We start from the raw sequence: 13,684 nt of genomic DNA, 5'->3' as shown, positions 1-13,684 counted from the left end.
CCCACAGCCTACCTGGATCACATTCCCATACTGGATGACTGTTCCCAGCAGTTTCCTGTTCTCGGTTTCGTTCTGTTTCTTCTCCAAGTCGGCCGCATGCTGAAATCAAGGGACAATAATTCAATTCCCTGGGTTTTTACAAAAGGGTGGCCAAACACCTGAGGCTCTTGGAGAGTATTTCAAAGAACTGGAACAACAGTGAGCAGCTGAAATAGCCCAATTTCCTTTTTTTCCAGCTTCCAACAGCATAATTTCCAGTTCCCTTTTTCAATTGCTTAGGAAGACAGACACACATCATTTAAGTAATTAGGGAACAATTTGACAGAATTTTGGAATGAAATATGAGATGAAAAGCTCAGACAGAATAGAAGGCAAGTACCTGTGGGGGGAAAAGATGAAAAGGGATGGGTAACAACTCCAGTCAGGAATTCTATGCTCCTTTTTACTGACTTCTATACAAATGGAAAGAACTGCAACTTTTGATTTTTTATTTTCCTCTGCCAGTACAGGCTCCAGCTCCTCTCCAGCCTGTCTTTTTATAACATCTCCAATCCCCCCACCCTGTGCAGCAGGATCATTGAGAAGATGTGTACAAATGCCCACTGCAGCTCTGGGTACCTGAATTCCCAACTCCCAGCACCAGAGCTCATCCTTCCCGAGCCTGTTGGATACTCTGTGCTACAGCTGAGCATCCCTGTATCACACCAGCAGGGTAATAAAAGAGAAAGCCCCTCCAAAACTGAGTGATTAGAGGGATACACAGTAATAGTTAATAATTTAAAACAAACCTCTTGCACTTTTTCTTTTAAAAGCGAGTTATTTTGCCCAGGCTGTTATTAAAACCATTTCATTTGGCTAAGAAATTCTCCCTCACTTTAGATGAAAGATGATTTTAATTAAAAATATAAATCTGTATTTGCTTTAACTGCTATCTGGTGGTAGAGAGTAATTTAAAACTGAACTTGGTAGGAGGCTAAGGATCAAGGTTTATGGTTTGGGTCTCAAGGACTATGGTAGGTCCAGTTCTCTCTTGGAGGAGAAAAGTGCCCACAGTTCCTCACTGTGGGGAGGTGAAGTACCAGTAACACAGGACAAAGCTCAGCTACCTCAAAGGAAGATTTCTCTGCTCACTGTTACAGAATTTCACCATTCCAGCTCACTCAAAATGTGCTATTTTTAGAAGCTGTGTTAGGCATCATAACTGGCTCTTGCTCCAGGAGAACCTGAGATACAGCTGCTCACTCAAATTCAAAAGTACATCCAGCAACGCACCATTTTCTACTTAATACTGAAATGTAACTTTTTTTTTCTTGATTTCCAAGTAGTCTGTCAAGAAAGGATTTCTTTAAGACACCAGATCCCTCTCAACTACCAGCAATCACAGATAGGACTTCTCTACCTGCCACATTGATTATCAATACAGAAAATAATGTATTCTGTGAAAACACGATTAGGACTCCGGATGTACTTCCCGAGCACCCACCAAACTTGACAATCATCCCAGAAGAAGCACTTCTCTGGCCACTAGATGTCAGCTCCTCAACCAGCACCGAGGTGGGACCAGGGAGAGACAAGTGTCCCAGATTTTAAATCCCTTAAATGGCATTAACTTAAAATAACCTGACCTCAGCACCGAGCGCTCCGTGGCACACAGTAAATTCCACCAGCAGACAAACAGAAGCCAAAAAAGGCAAGTGGTGATGAACCCATCTTGCATCATCGATTGGGCTGGAAATCAAAGGCACTGATAAAGAAACCTCCCCCTGGGCAGAGCTCACAACCCTGAGCACATGGACAGGGCTCCACACAGACCCCCACACGGGGTTTGGTGCATCCCCTGTGCCAACACGTGGAAAAGGTGACACGTGGGCCCAACGTGAGAGGCAGGAAAAGAAGTTTGGATGTGAGTGAGGTCCATGGCCCCCAATTATTTCCAAGCCCCAGGTCACTGACTCAGCCCATCAGCCTTCGTGTCAGAGCGACGCACATGAAACGATCCCCATAAAACTGAGAGCACTCAAACCCTGCCACCAAATCAAGCAGTTCACAGTGGGACATTTCTCTGCAAACATCACTCAGCTGGGGCTAATTCTGGAAAAAACCTAATCCTGCATTTCCAGGACACTGGCACAAAAGGGCAAAGTGTCACATGAGCAGGGACAGATCCCAGACACCTGCACTGGGAAGGGAAGACAACTCCCAGTGACACTGTAATCCAGGGCAATTCCAAAGCCTTTTTTTTTTTCTGCATGATGCAGTATTTATACCATAATTTCTCTTAAAATCCATGAACTCTCCCCTTTCCTCATACACCAAAATAACCAACCCAGAATCCCCATCACTTCCAACCTGCTGCCAGGGTCTCCTTCTCTTACCAACATGAGAAACATGGCCCAGGTGAGGGACCTCTGTGCTACAGCCAGCACCAAAATAGCTTTGTCCTTGCCAAGTTAATACTTCTAGCTTATAAAATTGTATTTTCAGAAGCAAAATGAGTCCAACAGTGGGTCTTTGTGCAGTGCAGGAGCAAGGCAGCCATATGGCAATCAGCAAGTGACACTCTCCTACGGGGCCATTCCGTATTTCAGGCTACAATGAGCTTAATATAGGCTTAAAGAGACTAAAAATACCCAAATTGTAATTTTGACATGAAGTACTCCAGCTATGTAATTTTAACATAAACATGGAGTTTATTTAACTCTAAAGTCAACAGATGGTATTTAAGTTAAGTTGGCTTTTTTTTATATAGGAACTCTAAAAACAGCAATCAACTGCCTTACCGAGTTTTCAGCTGCTGAATGTCAACATTTTACCCAGAAAATATTAAATACTGTGAGCTAATATGGAAGGAGAGGCTGGCTGGCCTTCTAATTACTCATAATTACCCATCAACCTTCACGTGTAGCAACAGCAGCTCTGTTTGTTTGAGGAATCCCAACAGGTTGATCAGACCAGCAGCTCATGGTTTCCCACGTCGAGATACGATGCTCAAGAATTCTGTGCTATTGTTTCAAGGGTCCCATTTTTACGTTGTTCCCACCCAAAATGCCCACTTAGAGCACTGTGACATTTAGCACAGGTTAATGACAGCAGCCTCAAGGGCCACCACGGCTCCAAAGCAGCACCATGGACACCAGTGCTGAGGGACACAGACCTCGAGCAGCGTTTTGTATAAACCAGAGGATGTTACCACCTCCAAAGCAGTTCTGCACATTGATCTTTATGTACTCCCTTGGTGTCTCCCTGTTCATGGTGTCCAGTTGATTGGAAATCCTTGTTTAAATCAGGCTGGCTGAGTGCTGATGGTGAAGAGGGGCCCAAGGGTGAACACTCACGTGCAGTTTATTGAGCAGCACGGCGTCCGTGGTGCTGTTGGCTCCTGGCTTTGCTGCCTTCCAGAACTGCTTCTGAGCCGAGTACCGGTTCATGGGACACAGCTTGAACAGGCAATCTATAAAAACAGAGAATAAACAGAGAGATGGCTTCAGCTATTCAAAATTATCTGGGCTTTTGCTGTTAACGCCGTCCAAATATTCCAGCGGCAAGGAAGGGTTTATAAACAAATTCTGGAAAGCTCTTGATCAGACAAATGCTTTTTTGAGCAACAGGAATGTTGCCCCATGAATGATTAAAAACTTAACTGCTGCTGCCAACATCTGATGCAAGACCAGAAAATTTATAACTTGTCCCAGTCGAAAACAGTACCAGTCTAAAACGGGAACACGTTCCAGTGCTTTCCCAGGCAAACACATTTGTCTTGGGCACTCTCAGCTTGGAATTGTTGTCCTTCAGCAGGTACACAATGTCAGGCTGGGGGGCTTTGGTTTGGGGGGAGGGTTTGTTGCTGTTGCTGTCTGTTAAGTTTTTAAATCTAATCCCTTCTATTTCTAGGGAACGCAGGACAAAAAAAAACAGGAGAAATTCACCTAATAAAGTGACAGCAGCATAAAACCCTCCCAAAGAAGAGCCTGCACAAGCACAGCCACTCAGGGCATAGCTCGAGGTGACATCAAACCCCTCAGGGTGTCAGGTTCTATACCCAGTCCATCGACAGTTTATTTAACATTCTGCCTGGCAAAAGCCAGGAATCACAGCTCATTAGTCTTATTAAAAATACATTTCTGTATTAGAGATGCTAACTTATCAGCAATGAACCCAAATGAGCTGCAGTGACTGTTTCTCCTCCTCACTGTCTCCAAGCAACAGAACACGCAGAAAAATAAATTCAGCTATTCAAAGGCAGCGCCGAAAGTAGCAGCTCAGAAGTTCAACCAAAGTGCCAAAAGAGCCAGGAGGCTGTTCCCAGCCTCTTTGGCAATGACATGGATATAACACTTCAGGCCTAATCCACAGGGCCTTTCTCAAGGCTCCCGGTGCATCCCTGCAGACAATTCAGGAAGCAGGAAAGTGAGGAGAGACTGACCTGGGGGGTTTGTCTTCACTGCCTGGAAAGTAGAGCTGCTCACGGGCTGCCTGGTTAATGGACACTATGGATTCACATCAACCAAAAGGAGAAAAATCCAATCCTGAAGACAAGCCATCTCAGCTCTGCCACAGGTTGAGACAGACCTTGGTAATTTTACCTCAGGACACCATTTGAGATGGACACGTTCACACTTCTAATGCCTTTCCTAAAGAAAAGCCCCATTTGATGCCACCCTGCCTGTCTAACCCATCCCCAAAGCACACCAGGCAACATCAAACACCTTTCACAGGAGGACAAAGAATCATCAAAAACCAGAAGCTTTGGACTGGGAGAGACCTCAAAGCCCATCCAGTCCCACCCCCTGCCATGGGCAGGGACACCTTCCACTAGCCCAGGATGTTTCAAGCCCTGTCCAGCCTGGCCTTGGACACTTCCAGGGATCCAGGGGCAGCCACAGCTTCTCTGGGCAACCTGTGCCAGGGCCTCACCACCCTCACAGCAGGATGGTCTTCAAAGTCTGTCCTAAAAATTAAACCCACTCCTAACAGGGTGGACAAAGCAGTGGTGGCAGATCGTTGTTTCATCTCAGTGAGGCACTGACTGCCAAGTGGGCTGACCAATCTGTCCCAAACCAGCACAGGGATTCCTGCAGATTGCTTGGCTGGGGACCAGTTCACCTGCCATACACCAGTATACCGGCCCAGTATACCCACAGAGATATGGAAGGACCCGAGTACAGCACTGGGGCCCTTTAACAGTGACACTGGGGACAGACAGAGAGCTGAGGGCACCTGGAAGGAGATTTAACTGCAGCTCTCCAGAAACACTCACCTCCACTTTGCCACCACCACCCCAAAGCCTCTGAGCCACGAGGGAAGCGCAAACCACACTTCCCAGGTTTGCTCTCTTCAACGGCTTCTTCCATTTACATAAAGATGATTCACAGAGATTGACAGCACAGAAGAGATTCAAAAAGCCACTGCGGGCTGGCACTTCAAACTAAGACTGCATTGTAAGCAACACACCAGTTATAAAATTTTCTATTTTTGCTGAACCCATCAGTTCACACAATGACAGCAATTAACACACAGAACTGCAGAGAAGAATTAATTGTATGCTAGATTTAGTCACAGTGAACTTCTTTCCATCCTCTTCAGTCAAGAAAGTTGTCAAGTTAGGCTTAACTTCTAAATTGTTAATGCAAGCAGCCTCCTCTCCTCCCTCAGGCACCAGGAGAGGTCTCCAAGAGTTTGACCTTGTCCAATGCAAGATGGGAAAACATAACATAGTTTTCTTAGCTTTCCATCCCAGGTACAAAGCTACAGATCTAAAACAAACAAGAAAAAAGGCCAAATATTTTCATTTCTAGTATTTGTTCTATGAAATCTATTTCTGAAGTGGTTGAGAAGTTCAACTTTGACTTACTTGCTTTAACGTGGCCACCGAAGGCTCACTGGTACTGAATGTAGTTCACCATGGGTCAAACTACATCAACTTTAGGGTCAAACTACATCAACTTTGTGGTCAAACTACATCAACTTTGTGGCCAGAAGACTTTCAGCTCTCCAGGTCTCATGGGCTTCTATGTTTACAACATCAAGGATGTGCTACCTGAGCACCATCACGGTCAGGGATGTGCAACCCACAGCAGTGGTGACTGTGTAAGATAAACCAACTCTTCCCAGACATGGTCCTTATGGAATTTAGGTCTAAGATCCCAAATGAAGCCAAAGCAGTCCAAACCATTGGTTCTCTGCTCTGATCAAAGATTCAGGCAGATTTTAGCCACATAGGAAAGGTGATAAATAAAGCAAATACTGCACAGTAACCACATCTTTTTATAGACTGTTTGTTGAATATTAACCAGGAAGGAATGCATTTTCCTTTCAGATCTTCATGATATCCAGTGAAAAATGGCAGAATTGCACAATGAGTAAGTATAAAAATAAAACACCACGTCACTGTTGATGAAATGATGATACATCAAGCCTGAACACCCAACAAAGGTCCCACAGGAAAAAGCGATTGCATAATCCTACACCACCCCACCAGGATGATGAATGTTACATGGGCACGTATTAAATGTGCATTTCAACGCTCCCAGGCTAAATCCTGCTCTCCTGTCAGCGATTCCTCTGCATGGAATAAAGCAAGAGGGAGCTCGACTGTAACTGCACCACGTGAGGGATGAATGCTCTCCCTGCTGGGACACTGAGATCCCACGGGGGCTCTGCCACCTGCAGCTCCAGGAAATGTCACCAGCAAGGTCTGGCTGTCCCCTGCATGCACCAGCAGCACAGAGCAGTAGTCAAAACCAAGGATAGTGGGAATGCCAGAAAACCCCATGTCCCAAAGTATTCTGGGGTTCAAACTTGCCAGCAACATTATTCCAACTGCAATTCCTTCTCCTCCGTGTTTTTAATTTTCTCTTCTCCCTTTTACATTCCCTTCTCCTGACTAGACCTTGCTCTTTTCCTACTCAGCACAGTCTCCAAACTTCCAACCCTTCCTGCCAGTCCAAGCCCAACCAGTCACACTCCCAATGCCCAATTTTTGCTCTCATAACATGATTAAAAACCTGACCAGACTGACCTTTTTCTGTCCTTTTTCTTTTTTTTAATGGACTCCATCACATGTGAATTTAAGTCACATTGAAATAGTATGTCGAGATTATTACACTTGTCCAAAATTGCAAATACCAGGTTTACAGAGACTGGAATGACCTGGAGAAGGGAACAAAGCATTTCAGAGCCCAGCCAAGACATCATCACCTTCTTTTACACCAAACTGCCTAGAAATGCATAACTCAAACACTCCCATGCAATTCCAGCCTTCCCTTCAGAGGGTTTTCCCACCTTTTGGGGCATTAAGTGATGTCATTATGTCAATCCTACTGCTGGGACACGAGGACAGCTCAGAAAGCTGCTGCACAGGCACTGCTGACACCCAAAGCTCTTTGTGGTGCCTGTGCTGGGTGACAGCTGGACACAGTCACTGTTACAACCTTCCAGAGGATCCCGGGATGCCTTGGGCTGGAAGTTCATCCATCCCACCCCCTGCCATGGGCAGGGACACCTTCCACTAGCCCAGGTTGCTCCAAGCCCCGTCCAACCTGGCCTTGGACACTCCCAGGGATGGGGCAGCCACAGTTTTTCTGGGCAACCTGTGCCAGGGCCTCACCATCCTCACAGGGAGGAATTCCTTCCCAATATCCCATCTAACCCTACTCTGGCAGTTTGAAGATCTACAGCTCAGTTTTCCTCCCTCTGCCATTCCCAAAGTGCCCAATTCTGAAGGATCTGGAAGCACTTTCAGCCCCAGCCTGGTTGGTTGTGTAATCCAGCACTCATCATTTTTTCCAAATCTCCACTGACTATTTTAAGCATTTAGTAGAAAGTCTTCCCCAACTTTTCTGCAGTTGGAGGAAGCAAGAATCAAATACTTTGTTGGCAACAAAAAGGTGTGTTGGTATTTCGGCTTTTAAACCCAGACTCTACAAGATGCCAACTGGAGAAAGGTAAGAACCAAGAAAAATTACTCCCCCTCACCAAAATCATACTTTAGGGTGCTCTCAGATGAGGGAAATCTATAAAGATGAAGATATTTAAATAAGTCACTTACAAATCAACTGAATATTTAACACCAACACAGCTGTTTCTTCGTTACTTGGAAAAAACCAAACTCCTCTTTGCACAGCAATACTAAAATTAAAAGAAAATTAGCAATTCCCTGTTGAAATTTATCAGTTTCTCTTCAGACTTTTCTATACTTAGGTACCTGATATTTCCCCAAGGCCAAAGCCTGCTCATAGGAGAGAAATATGTGGATAGTATCTTTTATTTTAAATATAAAAAAATAGCTGCAATGAGCAAGTAACAGAGTTGGCAATGATAGAAACACTCTGCAAATAGACTTCTTGACTTCATATTTATGAAAGTGCCCAGCTTCAATACACTCACAAGGATGATAACACTTCACAGGATGAAGAGTTTATTTATTTAAAGACAAAATGAAAACCTCTTTTGTACTTAAATGCAATATTTTCATGCAGGAGGCCTAGAGAATAATACAAAATGCCTGTGTTCAATCACAGGCAAGTTTCACCTCCTCAGAAGCTCCATCATCTATTTCTATACTTGTTCCTTCTGAGATTTAAAATTAATAGATGACAGCCTAAGAGGTTCAAAGAATAAAGAACAAAAGTGGCTACAGAAATGTGTTGATTATCAATCATTCCTGCATTTCCATGAAGAGGGAGAAAAAAGGAACCTGATCCTCCTGAAAGGCCTCTCTCTGTGCTGAGAAGACATCCTTTCATTTTCAATTTGCTGTGATCAGGCTTTGCTGGGAGCACAGCAGCTCATTTCCAGCAGGGATTTTGGGAGGATCCAGCCCTGCTGCCCCAACAGAGCTCCAGCCACAGCTCCATCCCAGCAGGAAAACTGCCTGAGCCCTGTACGTCCAGCCTGCTGGGAGAACTCGAGTCAAACCCTGCATTACAAACAGTTCTGCCACTCCACAAGAGGGGAAAACTGAAGCACAGATGAGCAGGGTTGGGATGGAACCCAGAGAAGCTGTGGCTGCTCCATCCCTGGGAGTGTCCAAGGCCAGGCTGGACGGGGCTTGGAGCAACCTGGGCTACTGGAAGGTGTCCCTGCCCATGGCAGGGGGTGGGATGGGATGAGCTTTGAGGTCCCTTCCAACCCAAACCATCATGGGATTTTATCCCAAGCCCAAAGGTCTCCCAGCAATCCCATCCCTCTGCAGAGCAGCCCAATCCCTCTGGATTCCAACACGGAACTCGTTACCCAACACAACCCCTGAGGTTTGTGCCGTGGTGACGTCTGTCACCTCCCTGCTGTGCTGCTGCATCCTGGTGTTCCAAGGGCTTTCAGTGCTTTGCTTTTTAAAGCAGAACAAAGGAGGAAAATCACCCTTGCAACCAACATTTAAATACAGAGCCTGCACCATTTGTGATCTAAATATATTTTAATTTTTATGTTAAAATAACCACCCTCAATTCCCATCTGCAAGACACGAGGGTAACCACCCTCCTGTATTATCTTCATTTATGCAAAGTCCCACCAATGGGAATTGCTGCTTCGTTTGTTCAAGCTGTAACAACACAGGAAATAATGTAATTGTTATTAACTTGGGGCTGAGGTATCAAACCAAAGGGAGACAAGTGCAACAATGATTTCAGAGACAGGAAAATTATAGACCTGAGAGGTGGGTGCTGAATATCAACGCCTGCTAAGGAAACATTAATTAAAAAGCAACAGCTTTTTGGCCACATAATTAATTAGCATATGACTCCACATTACCCTGTTAGTAACTTATAAATAACAAACACAGCATTTTAGATACACTGAAATTTACTGTCGGAAAAGCCGTCCTTGGAATCATGGAATCACGGGAGGGTTTGGGTTGGAAGGGACCTTCAAGCTCATCTAATTCCACCCCCTGCCATGGACATGTGGCTCCAAGGCCAGTCCAAGCTGACCTTTCCTCCAGTGTAAGCTGAGCAGGATAAGTTTATTCCAGCAGGGAAGAGCAAACACCTCACTCCTCACCTGCAGGGCATGATCTCGTGAGGCTCTGGACACACTGTCACACCTCAGGGTAAACTCAGAACCAAAGCACAGACAACTCACACCCCCACGACCACAATGCCCAAAAAACCACCCAACACTGAGTGGAGAAATTCCCCTTTAAGGGAACACCTTCGGCACCAAAGAGTTCAGGATGCACCACTGTTTGTTTTATTTCTCCACGTAACCTCTTTGGTCTCCTTCAACAAGAAAGCTGCTACTCGAAAAGAGAGAAATATTTAGACACTGGATACACAGGCAGCTCCAAAAGGAAACATTTGCAGGAAAGACCAGCTGCTTTTTTCTATCTCTGGTACCGAGGGAAGATGCTGCGTGAAAACACAGAGCCAGAAGGGAGAGCAACACAAGGAGAAAGGAAAAATCCTAAAAACACGGATGCATTTCAGTACAACGTGTCCCATTTGACACCCAGGTTAAAGAAAGCAAGGAAACCATCAGCCTCCTTGTCACCACGATGGGTAAAGTTACCCTGGATGGGCAAAACAGGCTACAAGAGAGCTGGGAAGGCAGAAAACAGGGAGCTGCCTCAGAGAAAGCTGTAAAGGACACAGTGAATGCTCCAGGTATCCTTGGAAGCTTCAAAGAACAGTCTAGTTTATGGACACAATGGATAACTTGGACCAAGAGAAGCTAATCTCTCTAGAACTTGCCAAAGCACCACGATGGCTCCTGGTGAGTCACAAATACAAGCCAGAAGAGAAACCTCTCAGTGCTGAGGAGAGGGGGAAGGAGAAGGAAACAATCCTCACAAGAAGAGTTCACACCTGCACACATCAATTTGGGCTAACCCATGATCCCAAGAAAGCCACAGGTTCCAGTGAGAGTTTTTAGTCTTAGCTTCACCTCTGGTCCAGCACAAAAACAAACCCTGGACTAGAGGCCAACCAGGCCAAGAGGTAAATTCAAAGGCCAACTCCTTCTCTCTGCCACAAGCCCTGAAACTCAACTTTTACACACTACAAAGAGAAGGATTTGTACTTTACACAAAGGGAACTCAGCAAACTGATGTGCATAAGAGTTGCAGGAGCAGTTTTAAGTAAACTCTTGTGGCTTTCAGCCTTTGTCCCACGTTTGAGAACTGGACCCCTGACTCAGGAAACCATCCTTATCTCACTTTTCATAGTTTCCATTACAAATGTCCCTGCAAGGCACTATAACGTGATTCTCAGGACAGGAATCCTGGCACATTCTTCCTCAGAATCTTTGGGTCTTTTCAGTCTACCCTTTACCCCAAAAACCAAAGCATATTCATTTTCTGGTCAAATTTCATTTTATTTCAGCTGCTCGCCCCTTGAATTTCTTTTTCACATTTGCTCCTTCACTTGTTCTTGCTTTTCTGGATTAAAGTTCCTGTAGAAAATGGGGCAGGAAGTGGGGGTAGGAGGCAGGGAAAACTTGGACAGTCCAAGCACAGGAAGAACAAGGAAGATCAAATTTCAAACCCCTCTGGAAGCGTCAGTGTTGACCAGCATGGAAAGAATACAGTTGTGCTGTTAGAGTTGACAGGACTGAACAGCATAATAGGAGTTATTTCTATTTAAGAATGTTCTGTGTATATGTTATAAGAAATGAGCCACCACAGCATCACACAGAAGAAAAGGCACATTTTTCAGCTGTTCAACAAAGTTACTCAATTTTCATCTCTGAAACACATTTGGCTTTAAGAGAAACCAGATTGCCAAAAAAAGATACAGGGCCTTTAAATAAATATTTGATAACGTTATTGAGGTCTAATTTGGAAGAATGGAAGAAATAATAAGACTGAACTCAGTGCTTCCATTTTTCTTGCACTAATGAAGCACTTGGGATCCCTTCCCTGAAAGGATTATTTGTTTCTCTCCTCCTGCACCAGGTGCCATCCTCCTGAACTCCAGGCCCACTGCCTCCTGCAGAACTGCCACATCCACAGGTTCCCAGGGCTGGCAGCCCCAAGAGAGCTTCCTGAGCTCACCCCTCCCTCCCCCAGGCAGAATTACCCATGGTTGCTCCATTCCTGACACAGCTCCTGAACTCATCTCTTCCAGGGCTCCACTATTTCTGCATCTAACCCATTTATTTTCACAATGTAACCCCACAGCTCCCTTCCCTCTCCACATGGGGATGCAAAGGAGAACTTCTCCCTCTCCCAGCAGCATCTGCAGGCTCCTCTGTCCCACAGCTACCGAGGTGCCAAACTCTCAGTGGTGTTCCTGACCATTTCCCTCCCCGTCGGTTCATATCCCTCGGGAAGCACGAGGTCCTAAATAAAAAACTTCACTTGAGGCTCTGCCAGGAAGTAAAACTGGAAAAAATAATTACCCTGTCTTTTGGCAATGTTTCTTTTTATATATTCCAAGGCAGCAGTTGCACTTTTTGTCACAGCACAGCACTGACGACTCCTATTCCACCCGTGATTCCCGCAGTTCCCGACCTTTCCCGTGGCACTGCCAGGTGCCCATCCTCCTCCTCCCTGGATGCAGTCAGCTAAGAGTGGTCTTGGAGAAGCTCTGAGTGAATTGCCAAGCTGGAAGGGAAGCCCTCCTTCCCCTGGAGGGTTTGCAGAGCACAGCCAGCTGTGGGAGATGCCCTGAGCAGCCACAGACACTCAGTGGCACGCGGGCAGCACCGTGAGGTGAGAGCTGCCACAGATGCCCAGACTTCCACAAACTGCCTTAATAAAGCAAAGATAAATGCAGAAAACCCAGACCTGCCTAATTACAGGAAGAATCACGGTGGAGTTGAACAGAGCAGAGCCCTGCTGCCCAACTGCCCTGCAGTGCCAGGTAAAACACCACTGTCCCCATCTGTCCCGAGACCAAAAGCTTTATTCCTTGCTTTCTGCTCCCAGGCTTGGCTTGAGTCTTTCACCTCACTAAGGCCTCTCCCTCTCTCTACTTTAAACAGTCCCCATCCTCTTGGCAGGGGCCCAGAGATGCTCTTGCTGAGGCCTATCCAGTGATGCTGCTCAATCTGTCCAAGCTCCCTCCGCCGCCACTTCCCTCCCCGGGAACAGAGCATGGAAAACGCCAACAAATCACGCAGCTAATTAAAACCTGGCCTCCCTAACGCAGGCCTAGCACTGAGGGCTGCACTCTGCTCGGCACTTTAATGAGCAGATTACGCTGACAAGGTACATACAGACTGTAAACACGAGTTCTGCCATATATTGCCTCTGCAGCAGCAAACCAGCACATTGCAGGAGGGAATAAAACATCCAAGCACTTCCACAGAGTGTAAGATTCCAGCCTGACAGCACCCAGGAGTTAAGCTATGCCAGCAGCGCTGCTGGAACACAATCCGTGGCTTTAGAGATCAAAAATGAAAGTGGAAAATAGTCCCTAAACCAGTAAAACAGCCCCTTCCAGGAACGGCTGGAGGGCTGTGTGTTACCAAATAAGGGAAGTGTGTGCTGGGAGCCAAAGCAGCACAGCCACACTGGATCCGGAGCGCAGACAGCTGGAGAATGGGAAGGGGAGCAAGCCAGCTTCCCTGGGCTGGACTGCAAATGGGAAGAACAAATGTTCCAGGGCCATGAGCGGAAGCAGATCCTGCCAGCAGAGGCCTGGAGCCCTTCGTCCCGCAGGCAGCACCTTCTCCCTGGGCTTGGAGGAGTTATCCAGCAGGCAGGACATTCTCCCTGGGGTTTGGGGGTTTGTCCCACAGGCAG

The 13,684-nt window shown here is 46.1% G+C and overlaps 1 protein-coding gene across 13 annotated transcripts in view; it reads right to left on the bottom strand.

Moving 5' to 3' along the window:
- The window catches only part of ITPR1 (inositol 1,4,5-trisphosphate receptor type 1), a 163,015-nt gene that overhangs the window by 111,395 nt on the left and 37,936 nt on the right, over positions 1–13,684 (bottom strand). For 12 of the 13 annotated variants that reach the window (XM_027640858.1, XM_027640854.1, XM_027640855.1 and 9 more), the window contains 2 exons: positions 3,336–3,451; positions 13–99 (listed from right to left, as the gene is read on the bottom strand). In XM_027640858.1, the coding sequence (XP_027496659.1) occupies positions 13–99; positions 3,336–3,451 (203 nt within the window). Of the gene's footprint in view, positions 1–12; positions 100–3,335; positions 3,452–13,684 lie in introns of those variants that run through there. The other variant, XM_027640863.1, reaches the window with a different exon arrangement.

Source organism: Corapipo altera, unplaced genomic scaffold, assembly GCF_003945725.1.
Source record: "Corapipo altera isolate COAL_440 unplaced genomic scaffold, ASM394572v1 55, whole genome shotgun sequence".
NCBI classification, from domain to species: Eukaryota; Metazoa; Chordata; class Aves; order Passeriformes; family Pipridae; genus Corapipo; species Corapipo altera.
The sequence above is the reverse complement of the archived record's forward strand: the minus strand, read 5'-3'. Positions and strand labels throughout refer to the sequence as shown.